At 35.4% G+C, this 13,621-nt stretch overlaps 1 protein-coding gene across 1 annotated transcript in view; it reads left to right on the top strand.

Annotated features, from left to right (window-relative positions):
* CFAP69 (cilia and flagella associated protein 69) overlaps nucleotides 1-13,621 on the top strand; it is a 61,949-nt gene that overhangs the window by 4,582 nt on the left and 43,746 nt on the right. The window contains 13 exon segments of the mRNA XM_063412615.1: nucleotides 715-791; nucleotides 1,552-1,650; nucleotides 3,472-3,618; nucleotides 3,743-3,920; nucleotides 4,667-4,790; nucleotides 6,773-6,821; nucleotides 6,907-7,028; nucleotides 7,516-7,732; nucleotides 8,530-8,694; nucleotides 9,920-10,038; nucleotides 10,424-10,542; nucleotides 11,591-11,672; nucleotides 12,962-13,154. Of these exon segments, the coding sequence (XP_063268685.1) occupies nucleotides 715-791; nucleotides 1,552-1,650; nucleotides 3,472-3,618; nucleotides 3,743-3,920; nucleotides 4,667-4,790; nucleotides 6,773-6,821; nucleotides 6,907-7,028; nucleotides 7,516-7,732; nucleotides 8,530-8,694; nucleotides 9,920-10,038; nucleotides 10,424-10,542; nucleotides 11,591-11,672; nucleotides 12,962-13,154 (1,691 nt within the window).

Raw genomic sequence — 13,621 nt, 5'->3', positions numbered from 1 at the left:
CTGTTTACCTGTCTTCTGTCCACTTTTTTTTTTCAGTGTCTTGTTTTTCCCTCCCCTGCCTCCCCCAAAATTGCTTCCATTGTTTGCTCTCTCCTTGCTTTTTCTCTGGCAGTGTTTACAGAGGTAAACCTACCAGAATGCTGCTTCTACAGTATGTGCTGCAGAGACCTTAGCATAATATTATAATGTTTACTGTTAGACAGCTTTTAGCACTTACATATTTATGTCATATCTGAGTATTTTGAATGTGTTACTATTTTAAAATATCCTGTTTTTAAAAATAACTTTGTTGTTGTGCTATTGGAGTCAGTTTATTTGGTTTACTTTTATCCATTTCAAGAGGTCTTGCCCAGAAATATGATCCTTTTTTTCCACCTCTGCACATTTCTGTACATAGCCTAGCTCTGTAATAGCCTGATAGTGTCTAGGTGGTAGGATTTATTCTTCCACATTTAAGTTACATTTGTTTATTCAGCACATCTTGTTGCATCACATTTGAATTATGAAAATATTATTTATGAACATGTACCACTAATTGTCAACATGAAATTGCAGACTATGAAACTTTCAGTTAGAATCAGCATTGCAAAGAATGCGTTTGTCCTAGTAAGGGTGTCCTTATCTGAAAAAAATATCAAGGAAAGAAGAGCTGCTGAACTTTTCTAATGACTTGATTAAAACATAGTGTTAATATTTTTAAATTTCATTTTGCAGGTTACCATTTCAGAAAAAGAAATCATCTGATGAGGTAAACTATTCCGTTGAAGTTTCACAATCCATTGCACAACTGGGTGAGTGTAACCTGATACACCACAATAAAATTATTATTAGGCCACAATAAAATCAACTGTATTATTAGCACAATTTTAATTTATTGTTACTACTTAGTAAATGTAGCTAATTTCTTTAAATTATTCATTCAATTCTCTGTGCTTTTTAGTATTAGAAACTATTTTTACTTTGCCCTGCAGCTAACGTGGAGATTGGCCAGCAGAATTACCTATTTGCCAGTGTCAAAAGCTACACGAGAAAACGTTATCAGTACAGATGAAGAAGTAAACGTGCATATAGCCTGTTTCATTTCAGTTTGATCTGAGAAATGGGGTTTCACTGTAAACACTGAAACCTGGGATCAAGGAACATGTATCCTTCCTGCTTCTGTGCTCCCTTTATTTCATGTCATTTCTGCATAGAAGAAGAGTTTCTAATGACATGGTAGTGATGACAGCAGCTTAGTATAGTGGCTTTCCTCAGAATTCCACAACTTCTGGTATAACATCCAATGTCTTATAAGTGTCTGTAGCCATAATGCAGGGAAAGTAACTTTTTGATTAAATTTATGCTATTCCTCTAAGATGCCTCTGACCTCTCCAGTGTGGGAGTCTCTGTCTCTTGAATATTTTATCATGAAACTTTGCATGAAATTACAGATTTGTAGGGGATATGACCAAACAAAATACTAAGTGCTGTAAAAAGAAGAATACTGTGTTAAGAATACTTTCTAAACAAATTATAAAGTCTGTTAATTACATTTATTTCTCCTTCTGGCAGGTTACTTGATGAGAGTGCCAAGCTCTCAAGTTAAAATACAAATCTGTAAGACTATTGTTAGCTTTTATAATATGGAGCTACCAGGAAAACTACTTCCAGGTAAAGCACAGTATTTTATTTTTTAATGATTCCAACTACTTTGAAATGCCTCTTTAATTAGCTATTGATTAATTTTTCTTTATAACTATGGTTACTGTATCTCATATACTAAATATATAACATTGGCAAATTTGCAATTAGCATGTTTTTATAGAAGTGCATATTCTAAATCTGAAATAAGTTCATCAATGGACAAGGAATTGATTATTACACTTATGGAATTAGCATTAAATAGCATGCAGAATATGTGAAGTGATAAAACATCGCTGAAATGTGGGTAATGAGGGGAAAAAAGCAGTTAGGATCAGAATCATAAGAAGGGAAATGTAGTTTTCAGCTTTTTGTGTGTAGCCTGAGGAGAAGCAGCTCAGGTTTCACTTGTTTTGTGAGGAGTAGATCAGAACCTGTCTAAATTTGATTGAGTTCATGTTATATGGACACATTTGACCATAGTTTTGAGTAAATCATGTGACTTGTCTATACAGAAAGAGGCTGTGAATGAACTCAGGCATGATCAGAATCCACTATTATATAATTCCTTGGACTCTTTTGATGGTGTCCCAGACTGTTGTCAGGTGCAGTCAGTCATGGATCACCTCCCAGAGGGACACAGTATCATGTGCTCTGAGACAGGATTTATGGGCAGCCAGCCTCAAGTGAATACTGCCACAGTGTGGCTCAAGAGTGCAGGTCAAGGAGCCTGCTTGATGTCACTGTGCTCCCCTGCTGTGTTCCTGCAGTGTGGCACTAGTCCTGTGCTCTTTTACAAGTTTTCATTTATTTAAGAAGGCCTAAAGAAGCTGCTGCTACAACAGCCCTTTCAAAATTCTAGAAATATGAAAGCATCCAAATCTGTTTTTAACTTACAGACAAGACTCAAATCCTGCAAGTAGCTATACGTGCATTTGGTTCTCTATCTGTAAATAATTCCATCAGGATAAGTGAATGTTATTGAAAAAATTTCTTATTCTTCTTCCAATTTAGAAAATAAGATATGTTATCTGGAAATTTAGACTGTGTTTCAGTCTGATTTTTTTAGTCAAATATTTCATCTCTAAGCATATATGTAAATCTAGCCAAAGGTTGACCCTGCAGTTTGCTTATCTATAAAGTAATAGCAACTTGGAGCCTATCAGACTGTATGCTTAGTTAAACCTCATTTCACCATGTACATTATCTGTATTTATCAATCTTGTATTTTATGACATTTGACCTATATATCTATGTGTGTGTGTATATAGATATATATTTAAGCTGCTTAAGGTAAACTTTGCTTTCATGAGTTATCTTAATATAAAAATAAATATAAATTTATCTTCAATGATTGACCTTCCCCATAATTCAGTAATGAAATACAGATTTGCATATGCATGGACAAAAGTAAAAACAGGGACACATTAGAAAGTCAAGCTTGTAAATCAAACTTTGGATTCACCTATTTTAAGTAATATGATGATAGAATGCAATGATTCTCTAGTGAACAGGCTACTGAAGAGAACTGGGTTGTGCAATAGCAACTTACTAATGACTAAAGGTTTTTCACTTCTGTAACCCTGCTTTTGCTTTCATTGTCTAAATTCTGAGAAGCAATTAATTTGTTTCCATAGCATTGAAGTCTGCTTGAGGGCAAGTCTGTTGGATATATTTTAGGCACTATTCAGGTATAAGAAAAGCAGCTCTTGTATACTGGATTGTTTTACTTAACTGCTTGAAATATGATGCTTGATTTTCAAATCTTTCTTGAGAAAGGATGAACATTTTATGAAGTAACCAAAATTCTGAGTATTTACTGCATTATAACTAAAGCTACTGTATGTGCAGGTTACCAGCCAACGAGTGCAAACTATAAAATCCGGATGACTGAAGGAGGATTAGCAGAATCTCTTGTTTTGTCACTAGCATTAGTTGAAAATCAACTTACTGAGAAGTTGTGGGTACTTAAAGCTCTCCAGCATCTTTCCACCTCTGGTTAGTACAAACTGTTCCTTCAATAATCTCATTACAACTGATCTTAGATCATTTGTTCTGTGAGCATGCCTGAAACAAATACTGATATATAGAGAATTAATTACTCCGATTTACACAATTTCAGGAAAAAATTGTGGACAAATGGTGAAGGCCCAAGCAGCCAGCAGGATTTGTTTGTATCTCAATGGTGCTGATCCCTCAGGACAGCTGGTGTTCCGTTCCTCAGATATCCTATGGAACCTGCTAGAAAACGCCTCAAAAGAGGAAGTTGTTAATCAGCTCAGGAGCTTGGAATGTGTACGGTAAGTACAGGGAGTACATAATTTTATGAATTTATTTTGTAATTTTGGAGACATCTAAAGCATTCTATTGTGTAGCATTTTGGTTGAAATTAACTGACAGAAATGCAAATGGGTCTCTGCATCCTCATTAAGTTTTCAGTATTAACACAGTTGTTGGTATTACAGGGCAAGAACAAAGTGCTCTGCTGCATAGTGCAGGAGGAATAGCTCTATCTATTGCTTTGTACTATAAAAGAGTAAATTGCAGCATTTTCAAGCTCCCACGTAAGACTCAACAGGCTAGTATTCCTTCACTGTTAAAATGCTGATGTTACAAAATTACTAGGAATTTCTATGCCATGATACACAAGGTTTATTTCTAGATCCTCTGCTGGAGTAAATAACAGGTTCTTACTTAGTGAGTTAGACTGCTTTAAGTATTTAAGATTAGACTGTTTCTTCTCAATAATCATTCAGCAATGTCTAGTTCCACATTTAAGTAAATACTGTGTCTTTGTATTAATTAGTTATAACACAAGCAGTGGAAGATGCAGTTTTTAATACACGCATCTTGCATCTGTGAATGAATTGGATGTCTAGTGGTACCCAAAAGAATCCACTTCATAATAAAGTTTTAAGTTATTTCTCTTGCAGTTACACCCTAAGGCTTTGAAAAGTATGATGCAGAATGAGGATTCATATATGTAGTGCTGTCTAACATTAGAATATCAAAGGCAAAGGTCAAATGCATTTCATTTTCTTTTAAGTGCTTTGAAAGAAGTATTTTCAGACCTTGTCACGCACGGCTTCCAGCACTGCGATCATCAGCTACGCAATGACCTCCTGGTGATTGCCACATTACTAGCTGAAAGCCCTGCAGTACCTATGATTGTAAGTATTTAGAGTTGTATTCCAGAGACTAATAACTTCTCCTTTGCTTTTAAAGGCTTGGTATTCCTCCCCATTAGGGTTCTAATACTTTTTTTTACTGTGTCTCCAGTGCTTTTTTCTTTCTTGGATTTGCTGAGCAAGAAAACATTTTTTCTTTCTGCAGTGGTCTTTACCTCAAAGATACTTAAAATCTGTAGGTCATCAGCCCAGACTACTAGCATCAACCTTATTTAATACTTAGAAAATCACATTAACATTGTTTATGTGAAAATTTAATGTTCATTCTTGTGTTCTTGTACCGACTCTTGAATATGGCATTCTCCTCTAATGAGTTTTGCACTAAATCTCATTTGTTGTTTGAAGATGGAGGCTATATACAGATGACCCAAATTCAATGTGTGCCTCATAACTGGAAACAAGAAGGGCATCCAAAAATCAGCTCAGGAGCTCTAAGTGAGATTCTGAGAAAATAATTACTTAGATCCAGTTAATAAGAGACACATAAATTCTTTTAAAGACTATATCATATAATGCACTACTATGACTTGCCTGAAATGTAGATGACTCATTCTTTTGTAATATTCCAGAATTTTTTATGAGAAACCTGCAGAGAAATTAACTTTTTATAGATGTTAATATTGCTTTAGTCTCTTGTTTTACAGTTGAGATTTACAACTTCAAATGAAGTTGTGACATACATACTGAATAATTAAGCAATCGTATGCCTGTGGATCTATTGGCTGTTCAGGAATACATTACTTTCCTCTTGAAGAGAAGTTTTCCTGTTGGCTGTATTACTAAATGAAGATTACATGCTTCTCATTCAAGCTTTTCATTTAACAGAAACTAGTATGGAATGTCTGTTATACTATTGCAGCAACATATTGGATATCTAAAACACTCAAATTGTTTATATGCCTTAGAAACAGGCCATTTTATTCCTACAAAATAAGTAAACCAGATATGTATTTTTAATGCCTTATACTAAAAGGAAGAAAAATTGTTTTCATGCAAAGAAAATATTAAAACAAATTAATTTAGGTTCTTTACTCTCAACTTGCCTAGAGATTATACAAGGTATAGATGCCAGGTAGAAAAAACATTTACATCACCATTTAATCCTGCCTTATTGGTAGTACTAGAGCAATTTGCTTAAGACTGTTCCCTTTTTTTCTTAATATATTATCCAAGCAACTTCAGAAAAGTCAGTCTTATATTTTACATAGTTCACAAATCAGCACAAGAGTCCGAACCTTTGAAAATGAAAGTTTTTCTCATCACAAGCAAACTGTAAAATATACATAAAGTTCATAATAATATTAGTTATTATCTCTGTGTTAGAACAAAACTGTTTGCTAATTGCTTACCTCAGAAACAAAACTCTTCTGCCTCTAATGTGTTGCATAGACACCTGGCTTTGGTCCTATCCATAGTTATATTAGACATTATTGTCTTTCTCTTAGTTCCCTAGGAGCTGTGATTCACAAGATTTTATTTGCTGCATTTTTCATATGTGATATTGGTGAATTCTTCTTGCCCATACATGCAGTTTTCATGTTTACTGTAAATGCACTGAACTTGAAGTGCATTGCTATGCATAACTGATGCCACAAAATTATATGTACTGATGACCCTGATGTAAAACATGACCAAGTGCATTTTAAAAAACACAGCTTTAAGAGCACTGAGAATGTGGCTTTCCTGTGTTAGATTATAGTAGTGAATACTTGTGTTTGGGACCTCCCCACAGAAGTTCAGGCTTGTACTGAATGAAAGATGGGTATAACAATTGTACTCATCTGCAGTTAGGTATTGTTGTATAGTGTCCAAATGGTTGTTCTCTTCTTTGATGAAATTCTGTTTATTTTGCCATAGGATACATTAAATTCTGTGTTCTGAAGAAAAATGTCAAACAAAAATCATAAGCCTTAATTTCACTGCAATTTAATTTAATTAATGTATGTTTTTTGAATGCCTATTAGGAAAGTGGATTTGCAAAGCTCTTGATAGTACTTGCAACATTTACTGAAGGTAAGAGATTCCATGCTGCATAATTACAAAATTTTTGCTTCTAAGTATGATTTTTTTTGTAACTTATCTACCATTTCCTTCATAGTTAAACTTCCCAATCTCTTGGTAAAGGGTTTTAAATTTACCAACTCATATGAGGATTTTGAGATGAAGAAGTTACTGTTTAATGTAATAGGAATTTTATCTAAAGACCCATCTGCTGCACAGGTAAGTTGCAACCAAACAGAAATAATAAGTAAAAAAAAAACCAGAAAAGACAAAGGAATCATGAGCTATTACTTGTCTGTCCATCTGCCATAGTCCAGTACACTGAAATGATCTGTTCTCCAAATCAAGAATTTATACATAGCTTCAGACCAAGTCCTGCTGTTGGAAAGCAGCATACAGTTTCTATTTTAGAAAATTACAAACTTAGACCATGCCAGGAAAACTACTGACGAGTGACTGCAGAGCATTATTGAAATACACCTGAAGAACATGAAAATATTTAGCAAATTTTTTCCCCACAATCTATGGGAAAGCTACAGAACATAAAAAGAGTTTGCCTGTACTTGCAGTATTCATGATGTAGTTTCTCAATAAAAGAATAATTTTGTTAGTGAGGACAGATAAAGTTGACCCATCCTTTGTATTTTTCTTATTTGCCTGTGAAATCTGTAAACTCTTTTTTTTCCTTTGTCTGGACTCTGCTCAGCTCCTCAGTGAAAATCACGTGATGCCAGCTTTGCTTTATTATGTAAAACGAAATCAAAACTCTGGATTTCCTGACTGGTCTGCTACCCAATATGAAGAATTACAGCTTCATGCAATTGCTGTTTTAGCTTCAGTGGCTCCTGTGTTAGTTGATAAATATTTGTCCTGCCAAGCGAATACTCTTCTCCTGATATTTCTTGAATGGTGTACAGGCCAAGGTCAGTGGATACTCATGGCTTTCACACACAGGTAACCTCAAAACAGTTCCGTGAACCTCCTCTCTTTGACAGGAAAGGAAAATGTAAAAGTCGTGATTTTAGAACGGTTCTTTTTCATAGGCCACCTAGGAAACAAAGGTTTCCAAAAAACAACCAACCATCCTTTTTTTTCTATTGAAGGATAAGCTGGTGCCCCTTTTCCTGTGTACCACCATATTGATATTCCTTCAGACAAACACCTCTGCTGTCTGTGTTCTGAGTGAGCCATGCCTTTCCCTTGTGGCAAGAAGTTCAGGCAGTAATTCCTGCCATGAGACACGACATGTTAACTCTGAGTCATACACAGTGAGACAGGTTCCAGACTAAAGCTGCCTTCTGGGCTTCAGATAAAAGTGTGGGCTAAGCAAAAACATGACTGAGTGCACTCAGTTTTGTTGACCAGATTTCTAAGGATAGATGTTTTTCATTATAAAATTGGTATGTCTTCCTAGGAAGAAATTTTCTCTGAACTACTCATGAACAGTTAAAAACAAGGCTTTTTAGCCTTTTCAACAAGGTTAAAAAATGTAAAATAGTTTTAAATGTTCACCAAAATGTTACATTTTTTATGCATGTAAAAAGTATAATCCTACACAGAAAGGCTTATTACTAGATGGTTTTAAGCAGGAATCATTTCTAACTTCAACAGGGTTTTGAGGTTTGTGTTGTCGTTGTGTTTTGATTTTATTTTTCCTGAGCACATAATTCTGAACATAGATTGTCTGCCAAAACGAGTATTTGTGGTGATTGCTCCACAGATCCTTTCTTTGGTCGAGGGAACAGTTTCCATGGAACAGGTGGTCGTGGCAACAAACTTGCACAGATGCGGTACAGCCTCCGAGTGCTGAGATCTGTTGTGGCCCTTTATGATGATGCTGTGAGCATTAATTTGTGTGACCAGGGAGCAATTAGCCAGCTACTGGGTAAAGCACAATTTGTATTGCTGTTCTTTAGTTAGTGCATTTTTGTTGACACTAAGAATGTTCGTGTATTTTTGTGTGCTGTGGTTTTAGTGCGTCATCCCTTTGACTACTGAAAAACTGAAAAAACACTCTCTACCAATTAATCCAAGGTGTAACTGATTTGATGTTAATTTTTTTCCCATTTCAATACACATTGAATGAGTTAAGTCTAGATGTTTCATTTCAAAGCAAAAGCTGCCCCTTCTTGCTGTATGTTACTGCATTTGGTAGATCTTGTTTCCATTGTGGCAGTCCCCAGAAACTCCAGCCCATGAGTATTTTTACACCTCGGTCTATCATGGTGATGCTTTCCACAATTCCTCTTTAGCATAGAATGAAACTAATAACAAGGTACCTTTACATGAACAACATGAAGAAAAAGCAGAATAAAACTGCTTAATCACTGCTCCTGCAATTTTAGGTATTTCTTGTTCAGTAACATATACTTAATGTTAATTTTTGGTTTAAGTTCCAAAACAAAATGATTTAAGTTCTTTTCTTACAATAACAGAAAGTTTTCAGTACTCTGAAGGAAACAAAACAGGAAAGATCCTTTGGAATTCTAAGAGTATGTTCTAATAATAAGCCTAGAAATGAAGTATTTTATAGCCTCAGTTCAACTTCAGTGAAAACTATGGAAAGCTACAGCTTTCAGTGAAAACAAAATTTAAACTATACCTTACATAACAGAATAAAGTAAGTTTTCTTACTCTAGGGGAGTTTTGTGCATGACTGCCCTCTTCCACACAGTAGTTCCAAGGCTGCTTTTCTCAACAATGCTGGTATTTCATGTCTTTCCCACATTTCCACTGTCAGTTCAAACATTTGTGAAGCTGCAGAGTAGCGTGAACCAGCCAGTCTGCCTTTTTCTAAGAGTTCCTTAATTCATATCAGTTCCCTGAACTCCTTGCACTGAAACAGTATAAGGGGCAGCAAAGAGTCTGAACAGGGGAGAAGTCAGTGCAACCTGCTGTCATTAACTCTGTCAGCAAGAGTAAAGGGCCTTGAAACTGCAGCATCGGAGTGCTGCACTTCTGGAAGCTCTTATTAAAACACAGGAGATAAAACTGATCTTACTTTTAAAATTGTTTCATGTAAATTTGAGTTTTTTAAATAGCAGCAGCTGTAATAGAATTTTGACTTGTGTATAGGGGCATTCACATATATAAAATATATCCATTTACAGACATCTTAAAGTATGCAGCAGACAAATCTAAAGAAAAAGAAACTACCATTCTACTGGAAATCCAAGCTGACATATTATTTATTTTGTCTGTTCTCTGTGAAAATAATGTCCACAGAAAGGTATGTATCTTTCTTTTAAGGGACACTGCTTTTTTGTGTTTTAATTGAAAAGCAGGTCTCAGTTGTAGTTCATTGGTGACAAGTCATGTTTCTTGACACAGCTAAAATACAAAGACACTCAGAAATCCACTAGAAAATGTTGAACTTATTTGATTGCTAATTTACATTATTTTGAAATTGGTATATGACAGTGTATTAAGAAATGAATTAGCACTTTGGAAAAACTGAAAGTCTCTTTTCCTGTGTGTATATTCTGCTCCAACAAGTGGACAAAATTTATTACAATATAAATATTTACATTTCCCATTTTCCATTGTTTTTTCTTACTTGTTTAAATTTAGTAAATATTGCTTTAGAAACATTGCTTTAATTAACATTTCAACAGGAACTCTTCAGCTGTGAAGGAATTGGTATACTTATCCCATTCTTTACCATGGATCCAAGGAAGTTATCTAGTGGATTAGGCCACAATTGTCTCCTCCTCAGTGCACTCGACTGCTTGTGGTTGGTGAAGTATTTTAGCAGCAATAACTCGGAAAAATGTCAAGTATTGTATTTTTTACGTTTGCAATGCTGTGACTTTTCTCTGCACATGTAGGTCTTTCTTCTGTTTATCATGTATAAAAATTCTTCATAAAATTTGACTAATTAAAAATTATGCTAAAGAAATGGAATATACTGCATGTAAGATTTTCCGAATATGGATTCAGTGTGACAGCCTCACTCCCCACACAGTGACCTCCTGCTGTGCAGAGTTACTCAAGGCTTTCTAAGAGAGGCATGTGGTTAGTCTGTAAATAACTTTAGAGAAGTAAACAGCAAGCAAGAATAGACCAATAGTAGCAAAACACGGTGTAAGCATAAGAACTGTTTGTAAACTGGCTATGTATAGTCTGTAAACTGGGCTAGAGATATTTTAAAGATTGCCAATATATAGGAGGAAAATAAAAACTTAATTTGTTTTAAATCAGAGGTTGATAAATACATTAAAAATCTAATATGTTTGCTGGGAGAAAGTACTGATACAGGAGATGTCTTTTGTTTCTCTGTTAATTACCATAGCAGAGGAAATAAAGAAGCAACAGCAACATGAATGCTGGCTTTATAGTGATTTTAATCTGGGAGAAGCAAACTGTTGCCAAAAAAATTCTTGCTTGACTCTCCCCCTTGATTTTGCTGGCAGAAATACTCACACAACCCTGCAATAAAGCAGATTAGGGACATGACCTGTTTAAATTTTAAACTAATTTACTGAGCTAGTTTCAGTTCAAATACACACTCCAATTCATTGAGAGCCTGCCAAACTTCTTAGGCTGCTTCAAGGAAGGTGTGCCACCTGCAGGGGAAGAAAGAACAGTCAAGCAGTGTATATTTAGTTGTAGGTGTAAATGAAAAGGCATGTGAAACATGATTTTTCTACTCCCTGAAGATATGAAGCATACTGCATATTGCATACCAAATGGTATGCAATTCAGCAAAATAAATGAGATGATTGTAAAATGATGAAAAGCATAAAAGTGTTTCTACATAATTGAAATTATTTCTGTTTAAGGTCCTGTGTCATTGGATGTTGCATTGCAGAGGACTCTTTTATTGAAAAACAGGGTATTTTTCTCCTTCTGGATTTGTTGGCAGTAGGTATTTTTATTATTTTTTTGCAGAATGACAGAGTAGGAGAATGACATGGAAAATAGCATTATTTTTCTTGCAGTATCTCCTAAGACTGGTATAACAAAAATAATTTTTTAAAAACCAAACAACCAAAAAACCCCACCAAAACCAAACAAATCACAATCAAACAAAAAAACCAAAAAACCAGTATATTTAATTCCCTGAGACAGACTGAGATATCTGCTCAGAAATTATTGGATAGGTTTTCCCTCTATCTTTTTTCTTTTTTTTTAATACATATTTGACAGAGGAAGTTTTTAATTTTAAAAAATATACTATTTTTGAAAAGAAAACCCAAGCTATGCTCTTAGTTTGGATGACATCTCTCTTCAGAAAAGTACTTCAGTTCTTCACACTGAAGTTAGTAAGAGCACTTGATGGCTTTAACAGTTTTTATTTGAAGTTACTTTGTACATGTGTCTTGTGTGTAGAGCTGCTTCTGTGGATCTCGGACATAGAGCTGGCACAGACATTTCACCTCTTACAAAATAAAAACACACCTTCCTTGTTTCATCCACTCCTCATTCGTACTGGCTGGACTGCCAGGCCCTGATATTCTTGTAGTGCAAGGCTGCAGACCCTCAGAACAACAGAATCATAGAAGGGCCTGGGTTGGAGGGGGCCTTAAACATCATCCAATTCCAACTCCTCTGGCTGTAGGCCACCTTCCACTAGATCAGATTGCTCAAAGCCACATCCAGACTGTCCTATCCAGCCTTCAGGGTTGGGACATCCACAGCTTTTCTGGGCAAGCTGTTCCAGTCCCTCCTCAACCTCAAAGTAAGGAATTTTTCCCCAGTATTTAATCTAAACTGACCCTCTTTCAGTGTGAAGCCCTTGCCTCCTCTCAGCTGCTGCCAAAAGATCTGGCCACAGAACAGCTGTGCTGTGTGGAACTGCTCAGCCTCTGCCTTCAGAGTCTGTTTCTTACAACAATAAACCATGGTAGCAGTGTATTCTCCAGCACATGATCCTGGAGCCACGTACACAAAACTTACTGTGTAATTCTACACACAGGAATGCCTCTTACGTGATCCTACAATCGTGCCTCTAATATTTATTGATTTATGGAACTTTGCATAGCAAGATTCCAGAAACTTTAACAATTTACAAGTTTATATGTTAATTTTGTGCAAATACTTGTGATGAAAAGCTTGCAGTTACTTGATTACATAGTACACAATTTCTCAGAAAGTCCACATTGCTGTGTTTTGAACATTTTAAAACTTTCTTTACTTTTTCCTTGACCAAGTTAAAGGAAAAGAACCTGTGCAATATAATTCTTGGAATCTTGGTTGAATTTTCTGGCAACCCTAAAACCACTGTGCACATGAGCATCTGGCGAGGGAGGAGAGATCAAACAGCAGCTAACCTTCTAATACAGTTATGGAGACAGGAGGAGTTGGATTTGGGAGTCAGACGTCATCCAAATGGAAAGATTGTTGGTAAGTTTTATGATGCATGTGGAACTGTGAACAGTCCAGTAAAATCACGACATTATTTGCTTTTATAGTCTGAATTCTGATGACAGTTAATAACAGCATTTACACTATAATTCTTACCAAACCTAAAATATCTTCCATTTCATTTAATTTTATTTATTCATTCATTTTCATTTCATTCTGGCCACTATATGGCATTTTCTTCACCAGCTGGGAATGAACCAAGTATTGAACAGAACCATGACCAGCATTTCTAATGCTGGACGGTTAAATTGCTTAATCTCTTCCACAAAAGGCATTGTGTTTTGTTGTATGTTGTAAAAAGAAGTGAGTGCCGTTCTCACAAATTTTTCGTCATGCTCATTAAAATTTCCTGACCTAAATTATGTTTAAACTCTCGGCCAAACAATAAAAATTATTTAAACAGTGTCCACAAAGTAAGATGGATTTCCTCTAAGTTTGGTAACATA

Source organism: Prinia subflava, chromosome 1 (genome assembly GCF_021018805.1).
Source record: "Prinia subflava isolate CZ2003 ecotype Zambia chromosome 1, Cam_Psub_1.2, whole genome shotgun sequence".
In the NCBI taxonomy this organism is placed as follows: Eukaryota; Metazoa; Chordata; class Aves; order Passeriformes; family Cisticolidae; genus Prinia; species Prinia subflava.
The sequence above is the reverse complement of the archived record's forward strand: the minus strand, read 5'-3'. Positions and strand labels throughout refer to the sequence as shown.